Source organism: Lagopus leucura, unplaced genomic scaffold, assembly GCF_019238085.1.
Source record: "Lagopus leucura isolate 7727_CA_CO unplaced genomic scaffold, USGS_WTPT01 Super-Scaffold_100076, whole genome shotgun sequence".
NCBI classification, from domain to species: Eukaryota; Metazoa; Chordata; class Aves; order Galliformes; family Phasianidae; genus Lagopus; species Lagopus leucura.
The window spans coordinates 509,842-535,054 of NW_024962316.1; the positions used below are offsets into that span (position 1 = coordinate 509,842).

Below are 25,213 nucleotides of genomic sequence, written 5' to 3' on the forward strand. Positions count from 1 at the left end.
TTCAGGACCCTGTTGACAAATACAGATAACCAGAGTTACATTTAAAAAGTAATATATTCTTGGATATAGGCTCAGGAAGGATAGATCTGTCCTTTTGGTCACACCTAGCCCAGCATCTTGTCTGCACCAGTGCTGAGTAATGGATATGTAACGAGAAAGTATCAGAAATACAATAGTACAGACTGATACTACCCTGCCTTATCCTTCATGCTGAGAGACAGCCCTGCAGGGAAATCCTACAAAGAAAATTCAGTGAGATGTGAGATTTTATGGATTCTGTCATTTCTAACTGAACATTTAAACAGAGATGACAGAAAGAGACAAGTTTGATGTTCATTCTAGTGCTACTGTCGTTACAGCACTCTGCTAATGATGCACCAGATTATGTAGTTCCTAGAACAGAAACTTTACATACAAGAGAGAGTTGTCTATTAGGAGATAATTACATTAAGAAACCAAAGGAAACTTGAGAAAGGGTTGTCAGCAGCCAGTTCCTTTGACTTTGACACATTTCTAGTCTTGACACACGTACATATGAACAGGAGTTGGAACTCACTGCAAGAGAGGAAGGTGATATTCAATGTCCAGGAGTTTCAAATAGAGCAGGAGCCTGGGGAGAGACTGAGGATATAAAGTGTCTGTTCCTTCCACATGGGCAGATGGGTCATGGTGTTCATTCCAACTAAATTCTGGGAAAAAAATAAATCAGAGTAGGGATTGAGAGTACTGAAAAAATTGACTTTAGTCCACAGGACCAAAAGAACCACCCCTGTCTGTTACAATGCTTGCTGTAACATGCTTCCCACACAGCGTGCTGCCAAAGAAATGAGCACACTGTCGAAGCATCCAGCTTCATTTCCTCCTGGTACCCTCTCCTCTTTACACATGGTCTTGCCAAGCCTTGCTAGGCCCAAACAATCCTGCTGAAGGAAGAGGGATAAACAAGGGATCTCTACCTACTGAACACGCTCCCACCTGCTCAATAAATGCATGGTTTGGAGGGCTTTTTCCTTTCTTGGTTGCTCGCCACTTCACAAGTCAAAGAAAGCCAAAGGCTGAGGGACTGGAGAGGATGTTTCAGGTATTTCTCTCCAGTAGGGAGGGAAATCGGATGAACCCGGTTGATGGACTGCACAGGATGATTTGTTCCTAGATGTTCCTTTCTAAAATGGCTCTGAGTCATGCCACAGCGCTGATCAGAAAAACATTCTTCCCGTAATAGAAACACAACAGCAAAAAAGCCCTGTTGAGTGTTCAGTTCTGAGTGCTCAGCCCTGACTCTGAGCCTGCAGCGGGAGAAGGGTAGGAGGGCTGGCTGGAAAGCCTCCTCCGCTCCCTCAGCAGTTGGAAACAACGCAGAAGCTGCAAGAGCCATTGCAGAAGCAGGCTGAAGCCTGCCGAAGGCTACATGCAGCTGCAGACCGGGGGAAAGGCATGCGTGGTCTTGCAGCTGCCTCCATGGAATGCGTTCCCACAGGTGCTGGGTCAGGTGGGGTGAGCACCGTCCTCCCGCTTTCTCCTCCACTCATTTCCAAAGCTGCACCCCAAAACCTGCCTCTTCAGAAAGGAACTACAAACAAAGCCTGCAGCACAGCCACCTCCACCTGAGTGGAGCCTGAAGGAGGCACAGAGCATGGCCGACCTCCAGAGCCTGTGAGCTGCAGCAATGGAAGAAAAGCTACTGAAGATACACATTGCTCCAAAGAGAGTGAGAAGAGATTGCTGTGGCCATTGGCCAAAGAACAGGGACACTGCAGTGTGGCTGCCAGCGTGCTGTACGTCCTCAGCAGTGCAGCGCAGGCCTGGGGCTGCACAGCCCACTGGCCTCCTGGCTGTCCATGCTTACCAGCACCTTTCTTACTGAGGGAGTCGGGTTTGTCCAGCTCAGAGGGACCTCGGTGTGGCCTTCAGTGCTGTAAGGGAACTTGTGAGCTGGAAGTGGAGAGACCGCACACGGTCTGATAGCGACAGGACACGGGGAAATGAAATCCCGCACTCAGAGCGCGGCGAGACGCCGGCACTGCCCAGAGCTGCGGGTGCCCCGTGGCCATGGATGAACCCCGGGCAGCGTCAGCTGGGCGGGCAGCCGGCCCAGCGTTGGACCTAAATCTCTGAGCTCCCTGCTGACATGAACCATCCTATGACTCTGCGGTGAGCAGCGCTGCCGTGGGTTCCCGACACCGATCCCGCAAGCTCAGCTCACCGGCCGACGGGCAGCACCGCCCCGGGCCGCCCCGCTCCGCGGTGGAGAGGCGCGCACGGCGCTCCGGGAGCTGTAGTCCCACCGCCCCCATCCGCCATCTTGGCGCCGCCAGAACTCCGCCCCGCGGCGCTGCCCGGCCGCCATCTTGGGTCGGGGGCGAAGCTGCCCTCGTGAGGCGGCGGCGGGGATCGGCGGGGCGGAGGGTTTGCTTCTTGTAGCAGTGAAAGCCTTGCTTTTATTTGGAATCGGGAAAGCTGAGAATCCCTCACAAAAAGCAAGCTGAGCGGCGTGGTGGTGCCCGTGAGGTGCTGGCTTCTCCTGTGGGTGTTGTGAGGCGTTTGCCTGGCGTCTGTTCTGTATGGAGCTTAGATTAATAAAGGCTTTGGTCGTTGTTAGGCCCCCGCCCCTGAGGTGTCCCCTGAGGGCTGTTCTGTGCTTTGTTTTGTAACGCGTGGATTTCTGTTGCAGGAATCCAAACAGGTGCTTTTAGGCCCCATTGTGCTGCGCAGCCAGGCCGTGCCCACAGCGCAGGGCTGCTGCCTGCAAGCGGCTGCGCTGAGCGGCTTTCTTTCGAGCACACGCTCACATGTCAACACTTCTGCTTTGTCAGAAGCTTAAAAATGGAAACAGTGCTCTCTTTAAGAAAGGGCCCAAATAAGGAGATGATGGAGTGGCGAGGATTCCTCCAGTGAGTGTTCTGGCTCATTCCTTACAAAGGCTGCGTGTGAAAGATAGAGGCCCACGGATCTGGGTTTTGTCCAGGGGTCTCCAGGTTTAAAGCTCCCTGCAGCCGCTTCAGCTCAGTTTCCCTGTGACTCGGCTGGGCACGACTTCTTTCTCTGCCCCAAAAGCATAAAGCTTTACTCTTCAGAACTCTTTTGGTTGTGTGAGAAACTCAGCCTGTCCTTCAGCAACAATGGAAGCTATCAAGAAAAAGATGCAGATGTTGAAGCTGGACAAGGAGAATGCAATTGATAGAGCAGAGCAGGCTGAAACGGATAAGAAGGCAGCTGAGGACAAATGCAAGCAGGCAAGTAGAAATAAAATCACAGATTGTGCACGTGGTGTGGAAATCAGTATGGTGAAGTGCTGTGCTGCACTCTGATTCCGAGAACAAAATTTGAGCTTCAGTTCTCCGTTAATTTGTTTTGAATTTTTTGCCTTTTTATTATGTTAAACTTGTACGGCCATTGTTGGGTATTAATGATCGTTTCTTCTGTCTTTGCAAAGCTAGCACTAGCTACGGATTTTTAAGACTATTTTGTCTCAGTTTTCTTAAATCATACATAATTGCTTTAATTTTCGTTTGCTCGTGATTCCATTGAAAAGACATGAAAAACTTCAAGTCAAAGCTGTAGATTGAACACCTGTAGGAACAGAGTTAATGCTGTCTGAAGTCAGCCGATGTTAATTGAGCCTCTCCTTGAAGTGAATTAATGAAGTTCTGCTGACTTGTCTGTGGTCCCGCAGTGCCTTTGGAGGTGCCTGCTGCGACTCGCCAGTAGGTGTGCTGTGTTATGATTTGTCAGCAATGATCAGAAATACCTTAATTTGCAAGGCCTAATTTTAATTGAATTATACTGATAGCATTTGCATATTCTATTGCTTTTTGTTTGTCTTTATTTTGGGTGCGTGCCTACCTCAATTCTGAGCTGTAATACTTTCAGAATGATCTTTAAATGTTTTGCTCACCATGTTCCAATTTGTTACTGAGCTTCTATAAAAGAATGCTCGTATCTTTTTATATTCTCTAAATGTGTTTCTTTCTGCTGCTTCTTCCAGATTGCCGTGTACATAATTATTTGGCCAAGTGTTTCTTCTGTCCAATCTGAGATCTTTGGGTGATGTAATTACATTTTTAATTGGCCATCCGTGTAGCTAAAGCGCCTCAAAAAAAAGTTTCCAAAAAGGCGAACTGCTGCCGCCTTCCTGCTCCACCCCAGCTCACGGAAAGCGCTTCATCTCTTTGTTGCGCTCGGAGGCTCCAGGCTCCACGCAGCACCGCGTGAATGCGGTCGCTGTATCTTCCACAGCCTGAGAGATGCAGCTCAGATGTGGTTCTGCCGGGCAACGCCGGCCCCCTTCCTGAGCTCAGTGGCATAGCAGCCCCAGCAGATGGTATTCAGTGTTAGTGGTGATGCGATGCTGAACCGCGCTTTGCATGCAGTTAGCAAAGGTGACTTCCTACAGACTGAACGGCGCATCTCTGGGAACTGTTAAGTATGAGGGTAATCTGCAATGAAAGGTGAAATAGAGGAAATAAGGCTTTGATCTGCCTTCTCTTCTCTGAATTGTACCCAGTTTTCCACCTCTTTTATTACTGTTTTTTTAACACAGGCGCACACAGGGATTTTAATGTCATACATGAAGGAAGCATCACTTCCTCCTGCTTGCTGTTCCCTGCTGAAGCACCCAGGGGAGCGTGTTCAGTGCTCTCACACTGAGGTTATTCTAAACAAAAGTACAGCAATGTCGCTGTGTTGAAGAACAGCTCGCTGCCAGGAATGCTGGTAAAGCTGTCCTGGATGCTAGAATGAAGAAGATACACGTACTGAAACATGAACTGTTTAGAGTGAACTGTTTGACACTCTAAATTTAGGTGAAAGCAGAGTCAAATGGTTAAATCAGTTTTCTCTACGGACTGAACTGCTTTGTATTGCAAATGGCAGGCGGGAGCAGATGGACTGCAGGCGCACCCTTATCAGCAGCAGCTCCTGATAATGCAAATTCCTTGGGAGTGTGAGGCGGTTCGTCACTAACCGCTCTCCCTGCAGGGTATAAATAGTTCTGTGTAGTGCACAGCATGGATTTATATGGTGCGGGATGGAGAGCACCTCGATGGCCAGGTTGGACCTGGGATGGTGGAGGTTGGGGCTGTCTGGGGCCCTCTGACCACCCCTCTGATGTGCAGAGCTGCAGCAGGGAACGGCTTAGACCTTAGAACTGTCCTTAGAGCTTAGAACTGTTCTTAGAAGTGTACCACAGTCAAAGAGTTTCCTAACAGTCCTGAGTTATTCTGTCACAACAAGCACAAGGACATAATTTTAAAACATTGTAAAATGCGCTGTAGAACTGCAGGATATTGTGGAGTCCAAAACACAAATGAGGTGTAAAGGGGACGATGCCAAGTTCTGCACTGAGCTACATCCTGTGCTGCTAGAGGACAGCGTGCTTTAATCGTCTTCCCTGGGATCCGCTGCCAGGCAGACATTGCCGGCCCTGGGTCTTCTGGGACTCCATGATATGAAAACTAAGGGAGAAGTTGTAGCCACGTCTCTGTGGTAATCCATCCAAATTCCTTTTTTTTCTCTTGAAAGGTCGAAGACGAGCTGGTAGCTCTGCAGAAAAAATTGAAAGGAACCGAAGATGAGCTGGATAAATACTCCGAGGCTCTGAAAGATGCCCAGGAAAAGCTGGAGCAGGCTGAAAAGAAGGCCACGGATGTATGTACCCACAGCCGGCTGCGCCCGGCTTTGCTGTGTGTGTGGGACGGGGCCGGTGCGAATCACCGGGCGTTGTTTGTTGCAGTACCTCGGTCAGGGGACGGGAAAGCGGCGCTACGTTTCAGGTACGTCCGGCTGCCGCCCGCCGCGCTGCCCGCTCCGCACCCCGCGCTGCCGCAGCGGCACACGGCACTGCACGGGGCGCCGGGCGGGAGGGACGGAGCCGCTCGGCAGCCGGGGGGGCGTCCGCTATACGCGAGCCGCGTTCCCGGGGCCCCGCTTGGCGCACGGCTCCGCTCGGCACACGGCTGCACCGCGCCGCCCCGCCCCGCACCGCCCGGAGCTGCCGGGCCCGGTTCCGCTCCTCCCGCGCCACCACGGGCCCGGACGCGGCCGGCGTCGCTTCGGCGTCCTCGGGGCGCGGCCGTGCCGGGGCTCCCGCGCGCCGCTCCTCTGCTGACGTCACCACCCCACCTCCCGCCGCGTGACGTCATCGGCCCATTGAAAGGCGCGGGGCCGCGCGCCGCCACGTGCAGCACCGCGCGCCCTGCCCGCCGCGCCCATGGCCGCGCCGAGCTCCCTGGAAGCGGTGAAGAGGAAGATCCAATGCCTGCAGCAGCAGGCGGACGAGGCGGAGGATCGCGCCCAGGTCCTGCAGCGGGAGCTGGACCTGGAACGGGACCTGCGGGAGAAAGTGAGACCGCCGGCTGCCCGCTCGCCTCTCTCGGTCGCTCTCTCCGGGCTGCCCGCTCCTTCCTTCCTGTCTCTGGCTCTCTCTCTGGCTGCACCCGGTGCGCCCCGCACCTCCCCGCGCTCCGCTCTCCACCGCGGGCACCGCGCCGGGCTCGGGCTGCGGGCTGCGGGCGGGGCGGCCGCTCGCTGGGAAAAAGCGCTGCATGACAACGGGCGGGGAGGTCCCGCCCCGGCGCCGCGCCGCCGGCTCAGGCACAGCTGGGAAATGTCCGAACTGCTGGAAAATAACTTTTCCCTCCCGGTTTTCCCTGAGAAATGGGAGCTCTCCAGCAGCGTGCCGCTCTCCCGGGGCCGGACAGCTGGTTTCACTTAGGTCTGTGTGCGATCAGCCCGCACGGCATCTTCCTGCTATTTTATCGCATGTCGGCGAGTTAGTTTTACCGTATATGGAGCGCGGGCTGCGGCAGAGGTGGGGCCGGGCGGCTCCCGAGGGTCCGCGCCGCGGCTCCGGGATCGCGGTCGGTGGGAGCGGCCCGGCCGGAGCCAGAAGCGGCGGTGCTCGGACCGGATGCCAGAGTGCTGCGTGAGCGATGCCTTGTGTGTGAACCCAGTAAGTTAAACACGGAGCGAACCAGAGCCCGGGCGGCTCGGGACCGGAGTCGGGCGTCGGCTGCCAGCCGGGTCGGCCGCTGAGCTCCTCCCAGCGTCCTCACGAGGGGAAACCGCGTCCTCGGGCTGAGGAGCGGCTGGAAGCGGCGGGGAGCTGCTCCGCCACGGGAGTCTGCGCAGCCGTAACGAGGAGCGCTCTGCCCGCAGCCCCCAGCGCTGCTTTCTGGGAAGGGTGGCACGACAGGGTTAGGGACACACGACACTGATTAGCTGAGCGATCCCGGCCTTACCAAAGTATGGCTTTTCTCTTCAAAGATGAAGCGATTAAAGGAGCCGTGTCTTAATAAACACGATGTTTTATGAACGCTCATCTGTTTGCATCGTGCATAGGCAGGCATCTCCGTTTGTTGTGTAGTGATTTTGGAATGAGCAGTTAACTGCTGCTTGGCTTTCTGAATGACACCGACCTCATTCCAAACTGTTTGCTGCACAGCTCCTTAAGTACCACAGGAAGTGATGGAAAAGGATTTATTTTCAGCACGTATTTAATTTTGCCCTATTTCTGTTACAAAGCAGAGCACCTCACTCTGCAGCTGGCCCTGCCTCGCTGAGCAGAAGGGCTGCATTTGCTGCTCATTGTGCAGGGCCGGTACCATCAGTCTGTGATGGAACCAAGAGTTTACAACCAGACATGAAGGCTTTGGAACAAGGCATTACGTTTGAGTTTGAGGTCTGCAGGTAGATCTGTCCGTTTTTATCAGTGCTGGGTCCTTTGTTGTGTGCCAGGAATGAGGAGTACCAGCAAAAAAAGGAAGGGGGAAGCAGTGCTGTGTACCTTGACATTCCTGAGATGCCATTGCTTAAACAAACAAAAAGCGGGGAGAGAGGAAAAGGGTTTGAGAGCCGCTGTGCTGCAGCGGTGCGGCGCGGGGCTCAGCTCCCTGCTGTGTCTGCAGGCGGAAGGCGAGGTGGCGGCGCTCAACAGACGCATCCAGCTGGTGGAAGAGGAGCTGGACCGGGCCCAGGAGCGCCTGGCCACAGCCCTACAGAAACTGGAGGAGGCCGAAAAAGCGGCGGATGAGAGCGAGAGGTAACCTTCCCTTTGGGCTTCCCTCGCTTTCTCTCTTTCCTTCTTTTCATTTTGTGTAAAGGATAAAATCAAATACACACAGAACGTTCCAGCATCTGCGTGTGCTAACGTGCTCTGCAGACGCTGAACTTCAGGTGCCTTTTTTTTTCTCTTTTAAAACTACTTTAAATGAGTAATTCTATCAGCTTGGAAGAACCTGAGGGTTGGTTGTAATGGGGCCCTTTTTGGTTACAAATATTGAATTCCACTTGGGGGCTTTTGATACAAAATTGCTAAAGTGTTTCTACGGTCAGCATAATTGCTTTGGCTTCTGCAGAGGAATGAAAGTTATTGAGAACAGAGCAATGAAAGATGAAGAAAAAATGGAAATTCAGGAAATGCAGCTGAAGGAGGCCAAGCATATTGCTGAGGAGGCCGACCGCAAATATGAAGAGGTGAGGAATGTGTAGAAGGGGAACTGATAGAATGATGGGAGACCCAAGGACAACATTGGTGTTCTTCGCTTTGATCATTTTTTGTACATTTCTCACACTGTGATGGTGCACCTTTAGAATACTCCCTAAAAGGAGTAATTTTAATTGTGACTTTTGCAGCATTGTAGGTATTTGATTCTATAAAAACTGCAAAGTCTGACTTTGGGAAAAATGTGTGTCTCATTTGTGCACAAACGTTGCGCTGCGCTGTCGCTGCTCAGAAGGGAAGCAGGGGCAGATCAGCGCCGTGTGAACGCTGTGCTCTCTTCTCAGGTTGCCCGCAAGCTGGTGATTCTGGAGGGGGAGTTGGAAAGAGCTGAAGAGCGCGCAGAGGTGTCCGAAGTGTGAGTAGTTTACACAGCTGCAGGTTTAGAATGGAGGCTCAAACATCTCGAGGGAAAAATCTACTCATGGGGGAGCACACAGTGCTTGGAAATGGCTTTGTGCCCCATGTGCCCAACTTCCTGCTTTCAAACTTAACTATTTTTTTTTTTTTAAACATATATTTTTAGACTTCTTCTAAGTAAAATCAAACTGCAGCAGAGTGGTGACCTCTACTTTCTTTTCTTTTCTTTTTTTTTTTTTTGGCCTGTAGTAAATGTAGTGACCTTGAAGAGGAGTTGAAGAATGTTACAAACAATCTGAAGTCTTTGGAAGCTCAATCTGAAAAGGTTGGTTCTTTCAGTAAACTACAGGATGGGGACAAGGTCAAAACCTGTAATTAAAATGCACAGAAATGCAAAGAAATGAAGAGGGGTTACCTGCCTTCCTGTTCCAAGAGGCCATCAATAATGCTGCATCATCTCTCTCTGCGCATTCAGCTGTTTTGTGCTGCACGAGAAAATAAAGTCTAAATTGATGCATGAAGTGGTTTGGACATCATCAGGCTCACGGTGATGGTACAGAAATCAGAGTCTGAGGTGTCTCAGAAGTGCGCAGAGTGCATGCAGCTGTTGTGAAAAGGAAAGCAGTTGTAAATAGATCACGTTTCCATAAACATCTATTGCTGCTGCAACTGCCCTTCAGGAGTGTGTATTGCTTCCACAGTACTCGGAAAAGGAAGATAAGTATGAAGAGGAAATCAAGATTCTCTCTGACAAGCTTAAAGAGGTGAGTCCAGCCCTCCCCAGGCGGCTTTGGCGGCGTTTTTTAGCAGCGCTCAGTTATTCTATTTAATATTCCTAGGCTGAAACTCGTGCCGAGTTTGCTGAGAGAACAGTTGCCAAACTGGAGAAGTCCATTGATGATCTGGAAGGTATGGAATTACGCATTGCTTTTAAAATGGGTGTTGTATCTTACTGGGAAAGGACAGAAGCATCCCCCTGCTGTCCCGGTGGGCTGCGCAGGCTGTGCTGCCTCGTGGCTCTGGAAGAGATTCTCGTTCAAAACCTTGTGAACAAAACTTTTTGGCCAACTCACACACGTAGAATCTTAAGAACCATTTCAATTAGTAACAAAATCATAACGCTAGTTAGCCTGATGACTGAAAAATGACGGTGAGATTTATTTAAAAAAGCACAGATGAAACGCCTGGCCTGGCAGCTTATTTCTACGTATTCCTACTTTCGCACTGCTGCTCAATCACAGATCTGTTTTCGTCTTTTGTTTTCCCCTCCAACTGCTTTGCTTGCTGCCTTCTCCTGTCCTCGTGCCCTCTGCTGTCCGCCTTTCCCTCTGGCTGCTCTCCACTGCCCGGCAGACGAGCTGTACGCTCAGAAGCTGAAGTACAAAGCAATCAGCGAGGAGCTGGACCACGCGCTCAATGACATGACCTCGCTGTAGTTTGCTCCTCTCGGCGGTGCCACCTGCTGCATCTCTTATGCTCTTCCTGCCTGTAATTCCTGCCGTTCTGTGCAGTCCTAAAGCGATCCTTCGGTCTGATCCTTCTCTGTAAGAACTCAATAAAAATCAGATCCCTCTACCTTTCAGCTTTGGGGCTTTCTTTCCTTATAACCCGCTGAAAATACAGCAGTGATGACGCTGTAAGTAAATACAGCAGCACCTCATTGTGAGAGCGACGGCAAAAGAAAAGCCGCGTTGTTTCCCGTGAATCTCACGGTACGTTTTTAATTCGAGGAGCAAAGCCGCATCGTCTGTTTTAAGTCTATTCTTTTCTCCCTTCTCACCAGACAAACTCGCTCAAGCAAAGGAGGAGAACCTGGGGCTGCACCAGACGCTGGACCAGACGTTAAACGAACTGAACTGTATATGACGCCGAGCGGAACCCCGCGGCCCGAAAGCGCCGCCCGCCCTCAGCGCGTCCCCGCCGCCCCCAGCGCTCCGACACACCGGAGCCCGGCGCGGTTCCGCGGGGCGCCGCGCGCATTAAACGCTTTTCTCGTAACCCCGCCGCTCCGCTCCTTGCGCCGCGCCGCCCCTCGGGTGACGTCACGAGCCGGCACGCCACGTGACGCTGCCCGCGCGCCCCGGCCCCTCCCTCCGGCTTCGACTTCCGCCCGGGGCGGGAAGTGACGTCGCGCCGGGCGCGCGCGGCGGGGAGCGCGACCAATCGCGCGGCCGCTTACGCCGCGAGCGGAGTCCAATGGAGCGGCGGCTCGGGGCTCCGCCCCCCGGGTTCGGCGGCGACGCGGCGCTCCGCTCGACCAATCGGCGCGCTGCGGGCGGTGACGGGCGGCGGGTGCGGCCCGTGAGGCGGCGCGGGGGGCGGGCGGTGCCGCAGGGGCGGCGCCCGGGAACATGGCGAAGACGTACGACTATCTGTTCAAGCTGCTGCTCATCGGCGACTCGGGCGTGGGGAAGACGTGCGCGCTCTTCCGCTTCTCCGAGGATGCCTTCAACGCCACCTTCATCTCCACCATCGGTGCGCGGGGCCGAGTGGTGCCGCAGCCCCCGCGGGCGGCGCTGCCGAGCTGTGCGGTGCGGGCCGCCTCGCTCCCTGCGGCGCTGAGCCGCGGCCCGAAGCCCGGCTCCCCGGGCGGCCTCCGCTCGCTTTCCTCGTGGGAAGGCGGCGAAGCCGGAGCGGGGGTACCAGAGGGAAAACCTTGTTTGGTTCTCTGTAGAAAGTAAAAGTAATTCAGTTGTTTCTCGTTCCAGGCATTGATTTTAAGATTAGAACTATAGAGCTAGATGGCAAGAGAATCAAGCTGCAGATATGGTAAGGCTCGTTTATGAGCTCCACGCGTTGACAGCCGGTGTCGGTGCTGCGGCGTAGCGCCGTTACTTTTGCGTGCGGTTTTGCTTTTCGGCAGCTGGTTGTCGTCAAAACAAAAGCAGTTTTAGTGCACGTGAACGCCGCCGCGCGATGTGAGCACTGAGGTGGGAGGTGAGCGAGCCCCCGTTCTGTCTGTTTGCAGGGATACCGCCGGGCAGGAGCGATTCCGCACCATCACAACGGCGTACTACAGAGGGGCCATGGTAGGAGCGCGGCGCGGGCGGTTCGGCTCCAGCAGAGAGCGCGGCCTGCGGGCGGAACCGCCCTGCAGTTGGCCGAGTGCCGGTGCGGTGCCGGGCGCTGGGCGCTGGGCGGCCGCCGTGACTCAGTGCGAGCTCACGCCCCGTCGCCGCGTCGCACAGCGCGCGCTGACGTTCCGGGTTGTGCTGAAACAGCTCTTCTTTATCTGTCCCTTCTGATACGGACGGGTCTTTTAACTGCTGCTTAGACTGGTGGTCGCTGAAAGAGGTATCTGTCTCCTTGTTCCTTAGGGCATTATGTTAGTCTATGACATCACCAATGAAAAGTCTTTCGAAAACATTCGGAACTGGGTCAGGAACATCGAAGAGGTAATTCCTCTGTTTACTTGATGTTAAAGGTGCTGTTTCTCCTTCCAAAAGCAGTTAGAAACTAAATACTTCAGAAATGTTGCTTTCAAACTCAAAGTAGAAAAGAAAATCAGGAATAACTGCCGGAATGCATTGGCTAACAGTAATTTGTTGTGCGTGCGTACAGAGCGTGCTTTTGATTTTGTTTTCCTGGCACAAGTGAGCTCAGAGCTGAGCACGGAGCAGTCGGTGCCTGCAGTGCAGTGCTGGGGTCAGATGCTGTGCAGCTCAGACACCTACAGAGAGTGCTTAGCACCAGCGTGTCCATTTTTAGTTCCTGATGGACACCTCATCTTTTGGCAGTACTTGTAAGACATAAGCAGAAGTCCTTTCTTTTATCTGTTTCTATCTCAGCATGCCTCTCCAGACGTCGAAAAAATGATCCTTGGGAACAAATGTGATGCAAATGACAAAAGACAAGTTTCCAGAGAGCAAGGGGAGAAGGTAAGTGCCACAGGCTGCGCCCCGTTGTGCTGCGCCCGGGTGCTGAGGGTGAAGGCAGCGTGCGAAGGCGGTGCTCCGGGGTGTCTGTAAAGCCTGCTGAGTTCCCTCCTGCCAGCACTGATGCAGTTGCTGCCTGAGCAGAAGCAGTCTGTGCTGCAGCCTCAGGAGAACCTGGTCTGAAGTGATGCAGTTCTTCTCAGAGAACTGAGGCATGGTGATGTTCCCTCTTGGATTTGGTCTTCATGCACTTTCTCCTGAGCTGAGCAATGAAGTCCTCTTTATGAACATTAAAATACCTTTTATTCATTAATTTCCCACTTCTGAAGCAGTCATTACTATCATTCCCTGGTCCGTGCAGTGAATGCACCTCCTGCCCCGCAGTGTCCCCACTTTAAGGTGTGCTGACAGAGCTGTCAGAGTGTAAGAGCAGCATTCATTACTGTGTGTGTGCTTCCTCAGTGGCTCACTGGTACTTCTGAGTGCAGCTCCTGAATGCTTCCCAAGCTGCAGTTGCAAAATATTTTCCCAGTCCAACAAAAAGATGAGTCTGTGTAGAATGCTGATGGATTATCTGCTTGAGACATGTTAGATGCCAAGTAACTGGCTGAATTGTCAGCCAAAGAAAGAAGAGCATTTAGGAATGGCTGTTCATTGCATTTATGGCCATTCCTGCAGCCACCCAACTAACACCAAACCTGCTTTTGTTCAGCTTGCAGCGAGCTTTGGAATTAAATTCATGGAGACCAGCGCAAAAGCAAATATAAACATAGAGAATGTAAGTACTGCAACCTTTCTCTTGTATTTATTATCTTATAAAGTGTGCAGATCAGCAGTAAGAGCAGTTGCCCCTCTTGACTGGGTGCGAAACTCAACTGCAGATACTTCACATGGGCTACTAAAGTCAGGAGGGCAGATTATTATTAAACAAAACAGCTAAGAGCGTGTTTTATTAACTGCATTCCTTCAACTGTTTTCCTTATGCAGGCATTTTTCACTCTTGCCAGAGATATCAAAGCAAAAATGGACAAGAAGTTGGTAAGTGACTTCTACTTAGGCTAAGCTGTGTTTAAATGGAGAGGAAAAAACGTAAGAATTAACACCAAGAACTGCATCACAGCAAATGGCCTCTCGTGGCCTCTGACCAGAACGCGCTGAAGGTCACAGAGGTTGTCTTTAGTTTCAGTGAGCTGTGCTCTGCCCATGGCTTATAAACCATTGTGTCTGCATTTCACGAATCAGCTGCAGTGGTTGATGTTCTCTGAACAAAATTTTTCAGTGTGTTTTTTAGAAAGCCACATGAGTGGTAGAGGAGAGCTGCTAACGGTATTTCTTGCTCCTGCAGTCAGGAAAAGTGAATGGTATAAGGTTAGAGTATGGAAGGTCTGCTTCACACTTTGTTAGCTTCATTTCATGAAGAAAATCCCATCACTTCTACTTGTACCAACACCCTGACGTACTGAGCACAAACCAAACACGTCCTGTAACTTTTGTGGTCTCTGCTGTCTTTGGCTTGATGGAAAGGAGAGCAGGCTCTGTGCTTGTTGGTCAAAGCCAAAAGTAGGATGTGCAGCTCTGACTTTTCACAGAGGCTGATGCAACCGAAGGGTCAAATAAATGAGTGAAAGCTCCTGCTGATTTCTAGTAATATTTTTTGTATAATTACAGATTTGATTCATCAAAACGTAGAGTTGAAATATAGGCAGTAGAAGCTGTTAAGTATAAATAAGTAACTGAAATTCTTTGCATCTTCAGGAAGGCAATAGCCCACAGGGCAGCAACCAGGGAGTCAAAATCACACCAGACCAGCAAAAGAAAAGCAGCTTTTTCCGATGTGTTCTTCTGTGAGGGACACAGCCTTAATCTGAGCGCCTGCTCAGCCCAACTGGACTGTGCCTGCTCTGAGTGAGACTTCTCTGTCTGTGGACTGTAGCGTTTCCAGCAAACCTTGTCACTCTGTGACCATCTGAATAAGAAATTGTTTATTTTAGTAATTGTCTGACTCTTCAATTTTGGAGATGAAACAAGTTTATTTTTGTCAGATTGCCACTGGGCAGGCATTGTGTGGCAGAGGAGCACAGATCGAACGTGACCTGTAAGAGCACCTCTGCTGACAGGCTTCAATCTCACTGTTTGTATCTCTAGCGTATCCAAATTAGAAAGATGAAGTTATAATCAAAATCAGAAACTGAAATGCCAATATCAATAAAGTACAGGTGCATGTACTTGGTACATCTGCAGATCTGTGTCTGGATGCATATAAAGCAGCTGCAGCAAAGCAACGATGAATGCACTCACGTAGGCAGTCCGGGCTGCGCCTTCCCAGAGGCTATAAGGAAGCTTTCTGCACAACTCCTTGCTACTAGGGAGACAACTCCTCGAGCTGCTCTTCTTACTCAGCTGTGTTGTTGTAGACAATCCATGAGTACAAGTGGAGTTTAAAGGAAATTGAAAGGAATCTGTTTTTTAGGGAAAGCAAAGTGTGCTGTAGGGGTGCTGGTTCCGCACTGCCAGGAGTTCCTTTAGCTGGGTTACAGATGACCAGACTTAATTAAGCGGGCTGCACATCCAGCAGGAGAGCTGCAGATGTTCTGCACTCGGTTTTTGGGGAAACAGCCCCCAGGGACACGTATCCCACCTGGACACCCCAGGGAGCAGCTCTTCCTTCTCTAGTTGAAAAGGCCCCCGATCTGTCCTGATGTAGAAGCTAGTTATAAATTGTGACCAGAAAATGTCTTGCACTGCTTCCAGCTGTGTGATCTGATGCACACTTGCTCACATATGCAAATAAATGTTGCACATATGAACACTTTCTGAAAACAAACTTTTAAAGCTGAGATTTGCCTTGCTGCCATGTATTGATCATTGCAGATTTCAAGCAGCAGCAACCTGTTAATAGCATGCATCAATGCAAATGATGTTTAGTCCTCAGTGGAAATATTTATTCTTACCAACACGTCGATTACATTCCATTGTATAAAATGTAACAGCCTAGTAAAGCACCTGGGTAACTAATTGCTCTCATTTGAGAGGCTGTAAGCCTGACTAATTAGATTAATAAAAGGAGCCAGTAAGAGCAATGTGCTTAGAAGTCTGCTGTCAGTAATTGGAGTTATGGTATATTTAACCCAAGCGAACGTATCAGCTGTGTCCTGCAACTCACTGGAACTGTTCATGTGCTGCTTTGTTTACATTGAAAACTGCACTTAAGGATAAAATTAAAGCTCACTTTAAAGTTAATGATTTAATAATGATTACTTACCAGCTTTGTTTTCTTCAGTTTTCTGGTAATCTGTCTCGGCCTCAGAGGAGCACTCTTAAGTGTTACTGGAGTTAATTATAAATCTGATAGATTTTTAAACTTATCTGCAGCATGCAGCTGAACTCACCAGGAATACTGCCTGCTTTCTAAAAGGAAAAAGGAAATTGTACCGTGTGAGTTACTGGCTTAAAAATGCATTTTAAATGCCACCAACTTGTTTTTAATAGCAGATTAAAATGAGCTCTGTTCATTATTAAATTTATATGTGAAACCTTCCTCCAAGCAGAACCTTGTAATGTTTGTTTTGTTTGCTTGTGGCTTTTTAGCGTGAGGACTTGGTGACAGTGCAGCACAGTCAGTGGGACACAGATGTTCTGGTAGGATAAAATCACATAAAGGCACTGAAGAACCTTCTGGTGCTTCAAAGGACAGTTCCTACAGAGGGACAGCCTGGACAAGCACTGCTGCTACCCTGAGATAAGAATGTTTGGGGGTTTTTTTAAGAAAAAAAGACTGCAAGGACTTATGGTGCCGAGTTGAGGTGCTTAAATCAGATCTGCCTCATGTTTTGTTTCTGGCTTAGTGGTACACGTGGATTGTCTCACATCCTGCCACCCCTTTTAATGTAGCCAGATGTTGCAGCCAGAGTTACGTCAGGAAGTGACTGGGCAAATCAGTGCTCAGTCTGCCCTGCTGTCAGCAGGCTGTGCACCACGACAGCAGGCCTTGCCCCGGACAGCATCTCAGTTGTTTGCCTTCAGATAGGAAAGAAATACCGCATTAACTTACAAACCACGTTGTTTGTCAGCCTCCATTTGCTAAATCTTATGTCACCCTTTTGCATTAAAAGCTCTTTGTCTGTGAACACCTTTGGTCAAACTTACGCTGGCTGTTGCCCGTGTCGATATAATACAACTTACAGCATGATTTCCTTTTCTGATCCGATGGGTTTTGCTCAGTGAACAGCTGTGTTACTGCCCAATCTCAGGAATTTGTGCAGTCACTGCGACCTGCAGCCATCGCTGTGCTCCTGCAGTCTGCACTCCATGCAGAAATGGAAGCAGTGTAAACAATATGAAACCTAGAATGCAAGTATGGGGCAGGGAGAGCTTAAAAACGCCGCAGTGGCATTTCTGCTTGGCTACGTGTTGCCAAATGCTGACATCAAATCTGGCATAAATACAACATGTAGTTGACGTTTCCATCACGTAATTTAATTACTGTGTTTTCTTAAGCACGAACATTACAAAAACACAATGTTCAAAAAGGTTCTGTGTCTCCGAATGCAGGAATGCATTTATATGTAAGCTTTCATTAACTAAGAACAAATCTGAAATTGGATACAGAATCTATAAAACAGGAATTTAAGTAGATCTGAAAAGCTGAGAATGTGCTTGCCACACATTTTCTACATCTAAATATCACTAAAATGCCAGGTAATCAGTTAACACTTGGTTTGTAGAGAAACAAACCCATTTTTGAGCATGTTCTCAAATTCCTTTACTTCGATGAGGATCGTAGCATTCTGTGGTTGACCTTACTTTGGAGGCTGGTTGCAGCATGCTGGATAGATTTCACCCTTTTGGGTGCAGACCTGTCAGCTGATTTGCAGTGCATGCTGGAACTGCTGCTGCAGTGCTGACGCTGCCTGTCCAGTTCCTGTGCTGATAGCACATCTCATGTCCCACGACATCAGAGCCTCGTGCTGCCATCAGGCTTTCAGCCTCAGATTTATAAATCCTATGGATTATTGTAAGTCTCATTGCTGCTGCTGGGAATTATTTGGTCTCCTTTCGTGTGGGATAGTAATCATCTTACTGACAACTGTAAGGGGTTTTATTGCTGTGGTGGTGGTTTGGCTGATGCTCATGCTCAAAAGCTGCCGGGATTTCTTGTTTTCTTGGACATGAAATGGATGGAGGTTATGCTGGAGGGGAAATGGACAAATGACCGCTGAAAGAATGGTCTCCATTTCTGCTACAAGTTCACAGGGGTTTGGAAAGAATGGTGACTGAGGTGTGTCTTCATTTATAGATGAAATAAAGCTCTGTTCGATGGAACATTAATGGTAATCGCAGTCTGATTATTTCAGGCTGCTTTATTCTTTGACCCATTTCTTTCACTGATGCTTGGAGTTTTTGTCTTCTGAAGCTGATCAAAGTGCAGCAGGCTGCTCTCCAGCCCCTGCAGGAACTGAGCTCTGAGCTGAGCGTGAGCTGGGACTCATGACTTCGTTCTGAGGGGAATTTAACACTCGCAATATTTTCATAAGCAACTGTAAACTGCGCTTAGAAGGCCCACTCTTGGCTGCCACCTTTCCCACGTTGATTTTGATGTTTGTATGAAAGACAGAACTGTTGTTTATTACAGTATGTATGTTTTTACTCTGTACAGGACCCTGAGCACTGCATAAATAAACTTCTTATGAAAAGAGAACTTTAAAAAATCAGTTTATCAGTCTGGTTCATCATTAAAACACAGGTCCTTTTGTGGAAAACTATTGCCAAAAACAGGGAAGAGTGCCAACACAGGATAGGATCTGGTTTTGTTTGTTTTTTTTTTTAATTGTTTAAGCTGTAAATTGTAAATTCTGAATAAATCTTCCCTTTATCCATCTTAGAACCTGCATCAGGCGTCAGTGACACACTAGGAGAATAGTTGGGCCAGTTGATTGACTGAATCATTTGTTAAGGCTGTTAAAGGACATCAGAGGAGCTGGTTACACAGTTTAGATTAACCATCCTGTTTTTGAATCTATTTTTGAAGTAGGTGGCATTCTCTGAACCTCAGAACTGGAGCTGAGCACCTTCTCAGTCTGTGTTCTCTGAGGAAAACCAAGTTCTGGAGGTTTTCCTAAACCTAGAGCTAGCTTTGTCTCAGGGAAAAAGGAGAAGTTCAGTAGGAACAGTACAGAGATTCCTGCATGCAGCATGAGTCCGTAACGTGGGGTTTTTAATGGATATAAGGGTATTTTCATAGGGCCTTTGTTTAAGAAGCTGTAATTTCATACAGCCCCATACCTGGTGGTTCCCCAGCTTAAAAAATACATTTTTTTTCCACATCACTGCTTTGGTGAGGGAAGGAGGTGGGAACAGGCAATTTCATAGAAACACTGTTGTGGAGTAACAGGGAAAATCCAATAAAGATGAACTTTTCCTTTTAAGGAGGTGAGTTCTGTGACCGGTTCCACTTCCAAACTGTTCAAGAAGCAGCGCTCTCATCTTTATGTTTTGCTACGTTCAGATTCGAATGTGAAATGTGCTGTTAAAAAAGGAAGCAAAATCACTTACGAATCACTTTACTCCATTCAAAGGGATTCATTGTCATTACTCCTAAAACTGTAGTTTAAGTTGGAAAGTATTTTTCAAATCACTTGCAAAGAATTGTTCCATTAAATAAATGCAAGATTTGGAATGCTGTTTTATATATCAGAAAGCATGCTTGGGCCACATTGCACATTGAATGAGCTTTTCTCAGCTATTTATCAATGGAGCCTGCATGATAATATTAACTTTCTCAGTTAGTAGGAGGTTCTATCATGTAAAAAGGACACAGGAGGTTCGAAAAGCAACAGTGAAATACAAATGCAAGCCTTCATGCTTTCTCATGCATGTTTTCCCAGTCTTTGTGGTGGGCAACTCTACCAAAACTGCTAGGGAAGAGCAGAGATCTGTAACCACTGAGCAGCCGAAGCGTGTTTCACAGCTTCCAGTAGAGCAGTTGGGTGCTACAAACTGAAATCCAATATTACCTGAGGAAATCCGGAGCTCGAATTATCATATGCTGAAAGTCTTCCAAAGAAAGCTTTCCGTCGTTGTCCAGATCAGCTTCATAAATCACCTTCTCGCATGCAAGGCTGACTTCTTCTGGGGTGAGTTCATTGCGGGTTAATTTGTTCACAGTTTTCTCCAAGTCTGATTTGCATATGTAATCATCATTGTTAAAATCTGTCAGAAGAAACAAAAAGAATTCAGAGTGAGAAAAACAGCACTCCGCATGGCTGACTGCCAAGAGCCAATAGGAAGGGTTTGGTTTCCAGGCAAGTAACGATTCGTTTTAGAGCGATCAAACGAGAAGGGAAGTGATGTGTGTTGGTATAAACATGTAGCAACAAAATAACAATCTTGTGTCTCCCTGTTGTACCAAAGGTAACAATCGTAAATAGCGCAGTGGTTAATTATAGTCAAGCCATAATTAAGCTATTCTAGCAAATGAGCACTACTGAACTAGAGGCACGAAAGAGCAGAAGGGAAGATAACAGCTGTCCAGTTCTGGTGGGGTTCACTTAAAGGCTGTGCTCAATCGTGTACTACTTAATGTAAGAAAAAAAAGTTGTTTTGTGGGTTTTGTTTCGATTGGTTGTGGGGTTTTTTTGTCTGTTTGGCTGTGGCTGATCCTGGGGAAAGTAACAACAAATGAATTTGCCCTTAGAGAAAAGCGCTGGAGGCGTGATCTCCCCCTCACAGCCAAACCCAGCCCAAACCCCACCGCTTCGTGGGCAGCCAAATCCCTTCCCTTTCACTTTTCAAAGCAGCTTCTCAGACAGAACTGTTTCTTACATGTTTTATCAGTTCTTGAAAGCTGAAGATACTTTCAGTTTGCAAATTTTTTAGTAAATCCTAATCCCAAATAAATAAGAGACAATAGGATGAAAGGGTCCAGAAGTTTCTAGGAGAAAGAGTGGGCATTCAAATGTAAGCAGAGAGAAATGCTGTATGAAGACATACCAAACTAGAAACCATTACAGTCACAAAATGGATCATTTTGCATTCCTGTGCACAGCTGCAGCTTTTCCTCCACGTTCCCTTTTTTTGGTTTTGGTTCTGTTTGCCTGGGTCACTCACCATAAATTTTAAAAGCATAATAAGCTTTCAGGTCTCTGGGAGCCATCTCACTCAGCACAGAAAACATGTCCAAAAAGTCATCTAAAGTCATATTGCCATCTCCGCTCTCTGAGAAAACCTCTGCGATCCGCTGGCGGAACGGATTGTCCTGGGAAACAGAACACAGCACTGAGGGAAGGTCGTCCCTATGACATTTATTTCAGTGCAGATAAGAAAACTGGTGCCCAGTAATTTTTCTGGTAACCCCTTTTCGTCAGGCAAATACTCCTTTTTTCTGCTATTATGTTTTTGTCTAATCTGTTAGGCACAGCTGCTGCCTTCTTTAACCTCTGTGCACTTTCTGGGTGTTTTCAGGAAATCATTAGAAGGTTCCAGAAAGGCTTGACTTTAGTAAGCAAAATGTATTTGTATTTCGTCCCCTTAGTAATTAGAACTGGATGAATTATTAAAAATGGTCGATTGAACTGAATTGTGTCACTTGATTCCAGTTGTGCTCCTTGCTGCGTACCTTCAGCTCCGGCATGCTGCCAATGAGCTGGTAGGGAAGTGTCACTGTGGGCCTGCTGGTGTAGTCGAGTGGGACGAGCTGCGGGGCCAGATCTCTGTATCTGTGGAACAGCCTGAGAGAGAGAGAAAGGCTGGCTGAGGGAACAAGCTGTCAGACCTCTGAGAACGACTGTTTGCCTTACCTGTTCTTCACACTCTGCATCCTTTGCCAGGATGGAACCAGTCCCTAAATAACATTTATTGTACTCTGTAGTTGACGTCAGTGGAAGAGACAACGTTAAAAAAGCAGCACAGTGAAACTGGTGATAAACACAAAGCCCTCGGGCTTTCAGAACAGATTAACAGGTTTTCATTCACCACAGGTATCTCTACTTTTTCCATAGCGGTCAGGTTCAGAGACAGAATGTATGCACAGTCATCTGAATGTATCAGCACTTTGTCAGCTTGCTATTTTCCTCATCCCTTTGTGTGTGTGAAGATCCCATTCATAGCTGTTATCAACAAAACAATAGGTTAGAATTTTAAAAGGGGTTCTTATCAATAATAAATGTCTTATTCATGACACACTTATGGCTCTGGCATCTACTTACTACAAGGAAAGGCAGATTGAAATTTCAGTTATTACAGAATCTTTTGTATTTTATTCAATATTTAATTCGTACACAGACATCAAAGTTCTAAAGGGGGATATTCTGTACAAAATTGTCACTCATACTCCATGCTTCAGAGAAATTAGCAAGCAATGCCTGATGACCACTTGAGAGGTGCAGAAACCAAAGAGTTGTTTTCAGTGAAAAGTCTTAGTCCTATAGGAACAGAACACCAGATCCTTTGGCCAGAGGTTGAATGCAGCACTTGACGAAGTTCACAAAGGCTTTGAGAAAAAAGAGCCTCCGAGTAACTGCTGCTGATTATTTACATGAAGGAAATGTGAATAAAATTTGATACAATCATTAATGACTTCTTAAAACAGGCAACATGTCCCGAGGTACAACAGGACGCTTTGAAGCGCTTGTCCTAAAACGAAATGAGGGGCACATGGGTGTCAGCAGCAAAATATACACTAAAATACACCTTGTTATATTTATGGTGTAGAGATGTTACCTTCACAGAAAATTTAAAACACTGGATTCATTTATGATAGACTGCATAGGTAGTTTTTGTACATTAAAAAAAAAGAAAAAAGCTCACATTGTCCAATGTATGACTTCAATTTTGTATAAATGCATTAAAAATACTTTTGAATGTACTTCATCTTTTATATAATCTATTTTGCAGCAATCTTTGTATTTTACACACAGAACACACAAGACTCACCTCAGAATTTCTTTCCTTGTAAAGAATGTGCAGTCCTGTGAAATAAGGCATCATATTAATAGCACTTTTTAGCACTCATTGGCCCTGACTCTTCCACTACAGTGCCTCAAACAGAATGATAACGTGGCCGACGATCAATACTCTTTCTTTTTGTACATAATTAGGAATACTTTATAACCTTTCTTGATGTAAGAATCTTACCAAAGTATCTTACTAAAATCTCCACTGTAATTCAATGCTCTTAGTTACTAATTTTTAAAGAGGTTGTTTAAAAAAAACAGCAGCAACACCATTATTCAGTGTTCTGTCTAAAGACTCACTTGGTTTGTTTTGTACCTGATATGCATCCAGCTGCTCTGGAGTGAAAATGGTTTGCTTGTTGCCCATGTCCAGCTCTGAACGCTGATTGTCCCATCATTCTTTCCTCAGTCACTTTTATAGGAGGCCTGGATATTCAGATATTAAAAGCTGCAACAATGAGGTTCGGGTAAAGCAGAGGATCAAATAACCAGCTTCCCTATTCCACAGGCCGCAAACAGCCGTCATAGGAGCACTTCATCACATCTCCAGTCTGGCTACTCACGGCTCTTATCCAGCATCACTCACCTGCCTGTGTGCGCAGAGCCTCATGTTACAGCACTGAGCCGCGCTGATGCTTCTGGTGGGCAGCACATCTCCGTGCCTTCGTACGGCAGACTGCCCGACAACTGGCAATGCCTCTCCTCGCTCAGAGCCGGCACCGAGTGCTCGGAGCTGCTCGCAGTGTTGCCAGCGCTGCCTCTCCTGTCTCGTTTTTCTCCACATCACACACTGATGTCAGCTGTACTTGGGGCAACATCTGTACAATCCTCTTGGCCCCCTGTTCCTCCATTAACACGCATTATCTCTAGTAAATGGCCATTAGTGTGACAAGCTGACATATATACAGGCCCGTATATGGCTTTGCACTGAAAATATGACAGGATGCATCGTTCATACTTAAGAACAGAACTGTGAGTTAAATGTGAAACGCGAGGGCAGAACTGGCAGCAGCACTACAGCTCACCCCGGCGCCTTAAGACAAGCGGCAGCGATTGGCTTTCGGTCGGTTCGGAGCGGAACGGGGCGGGTCGGGACGGGCAGCTCGGGGCGCGCGGTCGGGCTGCAGCGGTTTTGACCTCAGCGCCGTGGCTGCGTCGCTCTCGCGCGCTGCCCGCTCTGCCGCCAGGGGGCGCTGCTCAGCACGGCCGCCGAGACATGGCGGAATACGAGGCGGTGCAGCGCGGGCCGCTGCGGCTGAAGGGCGGCGGCGCGGGGCCGGGGGCCGGGAAGCGGTGAGCGGCGGGGCGGGGGGGGAACCGGGAGCTGGGCCGGGGCCCGGGGCCGGGCGCTGAGCGGCGTATGTCCGCAGGAAGAAGAAAAAAGCGAAGGACAAGGCCCAGATCCTGGAGCAGATCGTGAGCGGCAAGAAGCAGGAAGAGGAGAAGAAGCGCGGCCTGGACAAGCGGACCCCGGCACAAGTGGCCTACGAGAAGATGCAGGAGAAGCGGGTAGGTTGGCCTGCCGAGCCCGACCCACACGGGATGTGGGGCGGGCTCGGAACCACGCGCCGATAACCGTGCTGTCGTGTCTCCTAACAGCAAATGGAGAGGATCCTGAAGAAGGCCTCGAAAACCCACAAGCAGAGAGTTGAGGTGAGCGGAGCCAGGCGGGGTTCAGCGGGCGGAGCCGCAGGGGAAACGCGGCGCTGTGAGGAGGGCTGAGCGTCGGTGAATGCTCCGATCCTGACTGCTTTGTGCCTCCTCTGTCCCGCAGGACTTCAACAGGCACTTGGACACCCTGACCGAGCACTACGACATTCCCAAAGTCAGCTGGACCAAGTGAACGGCGGCGTTTGGATGGGGAGTTCTGCTTACATCAAACTGGGCTGCCGTGTAAACCTCTGTGTTCTTGGTACTGAATATTCAATGCATCTTCGGAACATTTATCATCTTGTACTGTTGTATTTCAGTTTCAGAATACTCAACAAAGTCTCTTCTTGGCTGCTGACTTATGGAGGTGCAGAGGTGTGTTTTTCAGTGCTCAAAGCCACACTAAGGCCAAACCCAACTGTTGTGAGACAACAGGCAATGTTCCTCTATTTGTCCTATGCCAGCAGGTCTCGTTAGGAGCAGGATTCTCTGTGGCAGCATTACGTTGTGTCAGCTGCTCTCATAAATTGCAGAACTGTGTAATTTCTATCCGAAATCGCTCAGAGTTGGGGGGGAGTGGTTTCTGCTGTATTCTAAAACCCTCGTATCTTTGATGTAACTTATTAAAACGCTGCTTTCAGCCATTGTTTTGGTGCTCCTTTGCCCGCACAGCAGGGGCAGTGCTCTGCATGCAGTCCGTGTGTGCCGACACTCACAGCCCTCCCTCAGAGGGGATGTGAATCACATCACAAACCCTCACGCACTTCTTCAGCCCAAGCGTTTTCCCTCCGCTACCGCTGATTCCACCGAGCTCCTCAGCCTTCCCAACTCTCCTCCGCGGACCGCAGCCGGCCGCGGACTATTTAACAGCAGCGCACGGC

General features: G+C 48.8%; 4 protein-coding genes across 8 annotated transcripts; 3 read left to right on the plus strand and 1 right to left on the minus strand.

The window, feature by feature from the left end:
* The first annotated feature begins 2,935 nt into the window (after positions 1-2,935).
* On the plus strand, positions 2,936-10,758 carry TPM4 (tropomyosin 4). Of its 4 annotated transcripts, none has more exons than XM_042887254.1 (9): positions 2,936-3,233; positions 5,521-5,646; positions 7,905-8,038; positions 8,355-8,472; positions 8,785-8,855; positions 9,107-9,182; positions 9,559-9,621; positions 9,697-9,766; positions 10,641-10,751. In XM_042887254.1, exons 1-9 carry the CDS (start codon positions 3,120-3,122, stop codon positions 10,721-10,723), a joined length of 855 nt encoding a protein of 284 aa, XP_042743188.1. In that variant the 5' UTR covers positions 2,936-3,119; the 3' UTR covers positions 10,724-10,751. The 4 variants fall into 4 exon arrangements, with proteins under 4 accessions (XP_042743188.1, XP_042743187.1, XP_042743190.1 ...); XM_042887253.1 differs by lacking the exon at positions 10,641-10,751 and adding an exon at positions 10,211-10,432 and having other exon boundaries at positions 2,940-3,233; XM_042887256.1 differs by lacking the exons at positions 2,936-3,233; positions 5,521-5,646 and adding an exon at positions 6,182-6,340 and having other exon boundaries at positions 10,641-10,758.
* Positions 10,759-11,172: 414 nt separating this feature from the next.
* Positions 11,173-18,443, plus strand: RAB8A (RAB8A, member RAS oncogene family). Its single transcript, XM_042887248.1, has 8 exons — positions 11,173-11,332; positions 11,566-11,626; positions 11,826-11,886; positions 12,175-12,252; positions 12,646-12,735; positions 13,445-13,510; positions 13,720-13,770; positions 14,488-18,443. The coding sequence occupies exons 1-8, from the start codon at positions 11,209-11,211 to the stop codon at positions 14,578-14,580; spliced, it is 624 nt and encodes a 207-aa protein (XP_042743182.1). The 5' UTR covers positions 11,173-11,208; the 3' UTR covers positions 14,581-18,443.
* CIB3 (calcium and integrin binding family member 3) lies at positions 17,019-23,752 on the minus strand. 2 transcript variants are annotated; one of them, XM_042887250.1, is made up of 7 exons: positions 23,269-23,752; positions 22,999-23,108; positions 22,663-22,697; positions 21,347-21,836; positions 20,839-20,986; positions 19,746-19,941; positions 17,019-19,255 (listed from the first exon to the last, which is right to left on the minus strand). In XM_042887250.1, the coding sequence occupies exons 4-7, from the start codon at positions 21,359-21,361 to the stop codon at positions 19,234-19,236; spliced, it is 381 nt and encodes a 126-aa protein (XP_042743184.1). In that variant the 5' UTR covers positions 21,362-21,836; positions 22,663-22,697; positions 22,999-23,108; positions 23,269-23,752; the 3' UTR covers positions 17,019-19,233. The 2 variants fall into 2 exon arrangements, with proteins under 2 accessions (XP_042743184.1, XP_042743183.1); XM_042887249.1 differs by having other exon boundaries at positions 22,999-23,130.
* A 145-nt stretch (positions 23,753-23,897) lies between these two features.
* FAM32A (family with sequence similarity 32 member A) lies at positions 23,898-24,976 on the plus strand. Its single transcript, XM_042887285.1, has 4 exons — positions 23,898-23,975; positions 24,053-24,191; positions 24,282-24,335; positions 24,457-24,976. The coding sequence occupies exons 1-4, from the start codon at positions 23,899-23,901 to the stop codon at positions 24,523-24,525; spliced, it is 339 nt and encodes a 112-aa protein (XP_042743219.1). The 5' UTR covers position 23,898; the 3' UTR covers positions 24,526-24,976.
* Positions 24,977-25,213: the final 237 nt, after the last annotated feature.

What these genes read in the sequence shown, in the direction of transcription:
- TPM4 (XM_042887254.1), top strand. Translation starts at nt 3,120, where the DNA reads ATGGAAGCTATCAAGAAAAAGATGCAGATGTTGAAGCTGGACAAGGAG. An exon ending in CTGAAAAGAAGGCCACGGAT is followed by an intron (nt 5,647 to 7,904) that starts GTATGTACCCAC and finishes CTGTGTCTGCAG; the next exon opens with GCGGAAGGCGAGGTGGCGGC. An exon ending in CGCGCAGAGGTGTCCGAAGT is followed by an intron (nt 8,856 to 9,106) that starts GTGAGTAGTTTA and finishes TTTGGCCTGTAG; the next exon opens with TAAATGTAGTGACCTTGAAG.
- RAB8A (XM_042887248.1), top strand. Translation starts at nt 11,209, where the DNA reads ATGGCGAAGACGTACGACTATCTGTTCAAGCTGCTGCTCATCGGCGAC. An exon ending in CACCTTCATCTCCACCATCG is followed by an intron (nt 11,333 to 11,565) that starts GTGCGCGGGGCC and finishes TTCTCGTTCCAG; the next exon opens with GCATTGATTTTAAGATTAGA. An exon ending in CAAATATAAACATAGAGAAT is followed by an intron (nt 13,511 to 13,719) that starts GTAAGTACTGCA and finishes TTCCTTATGCAG; the next exon opens with GCATTTTTCACTCTTGCCAG.
- CIB3 (XM_042887250.1), bottom strand. An exon ending in TTATGCTTTTAAAATTTATG is followed by an intron (nt 19,942 to 20,838) that starts GTGAGTGACCCA and finishes TTCTTCTGACAG; the next exon opens with ATTTTAACAATGATGATTAC. An exon ending in CGAGCTCCGGATTTCCTCAG is followed by an intron (nt 19,256 to 19,745) that starts GTAATATTGGAT and finishes CTTTTTTAACAG; the next exon opens with CACATTTCACATTCGAATCT.
- FAM32A (XM_042887285.1), top strand. Translation starts at nt 23,899, where the DNA reads ATGGCGGAATACGAGGCGGTGCAGCGCGGGCCGCTGCGGCTGAAGGGC. An exon ending in GGGCCGGGGGCCGGGAAGCG is followed by an intron (nt 23,976 to 24,052) that starts GTGAGCGGCGGG and finishes GTATGTCCGCAG; the next exon opens with GAAGAAGAAAAAAGCGAAGG. An exon ending in CCCACAAGCAGAGAGTTGAG is followed by an intron (nt 24,336 to 24,456) that starts GTGAGCGGAGCC and finishes TCTGTCCCGCAG; the next exon opens with GACTTCAACAGGCACTTGGA.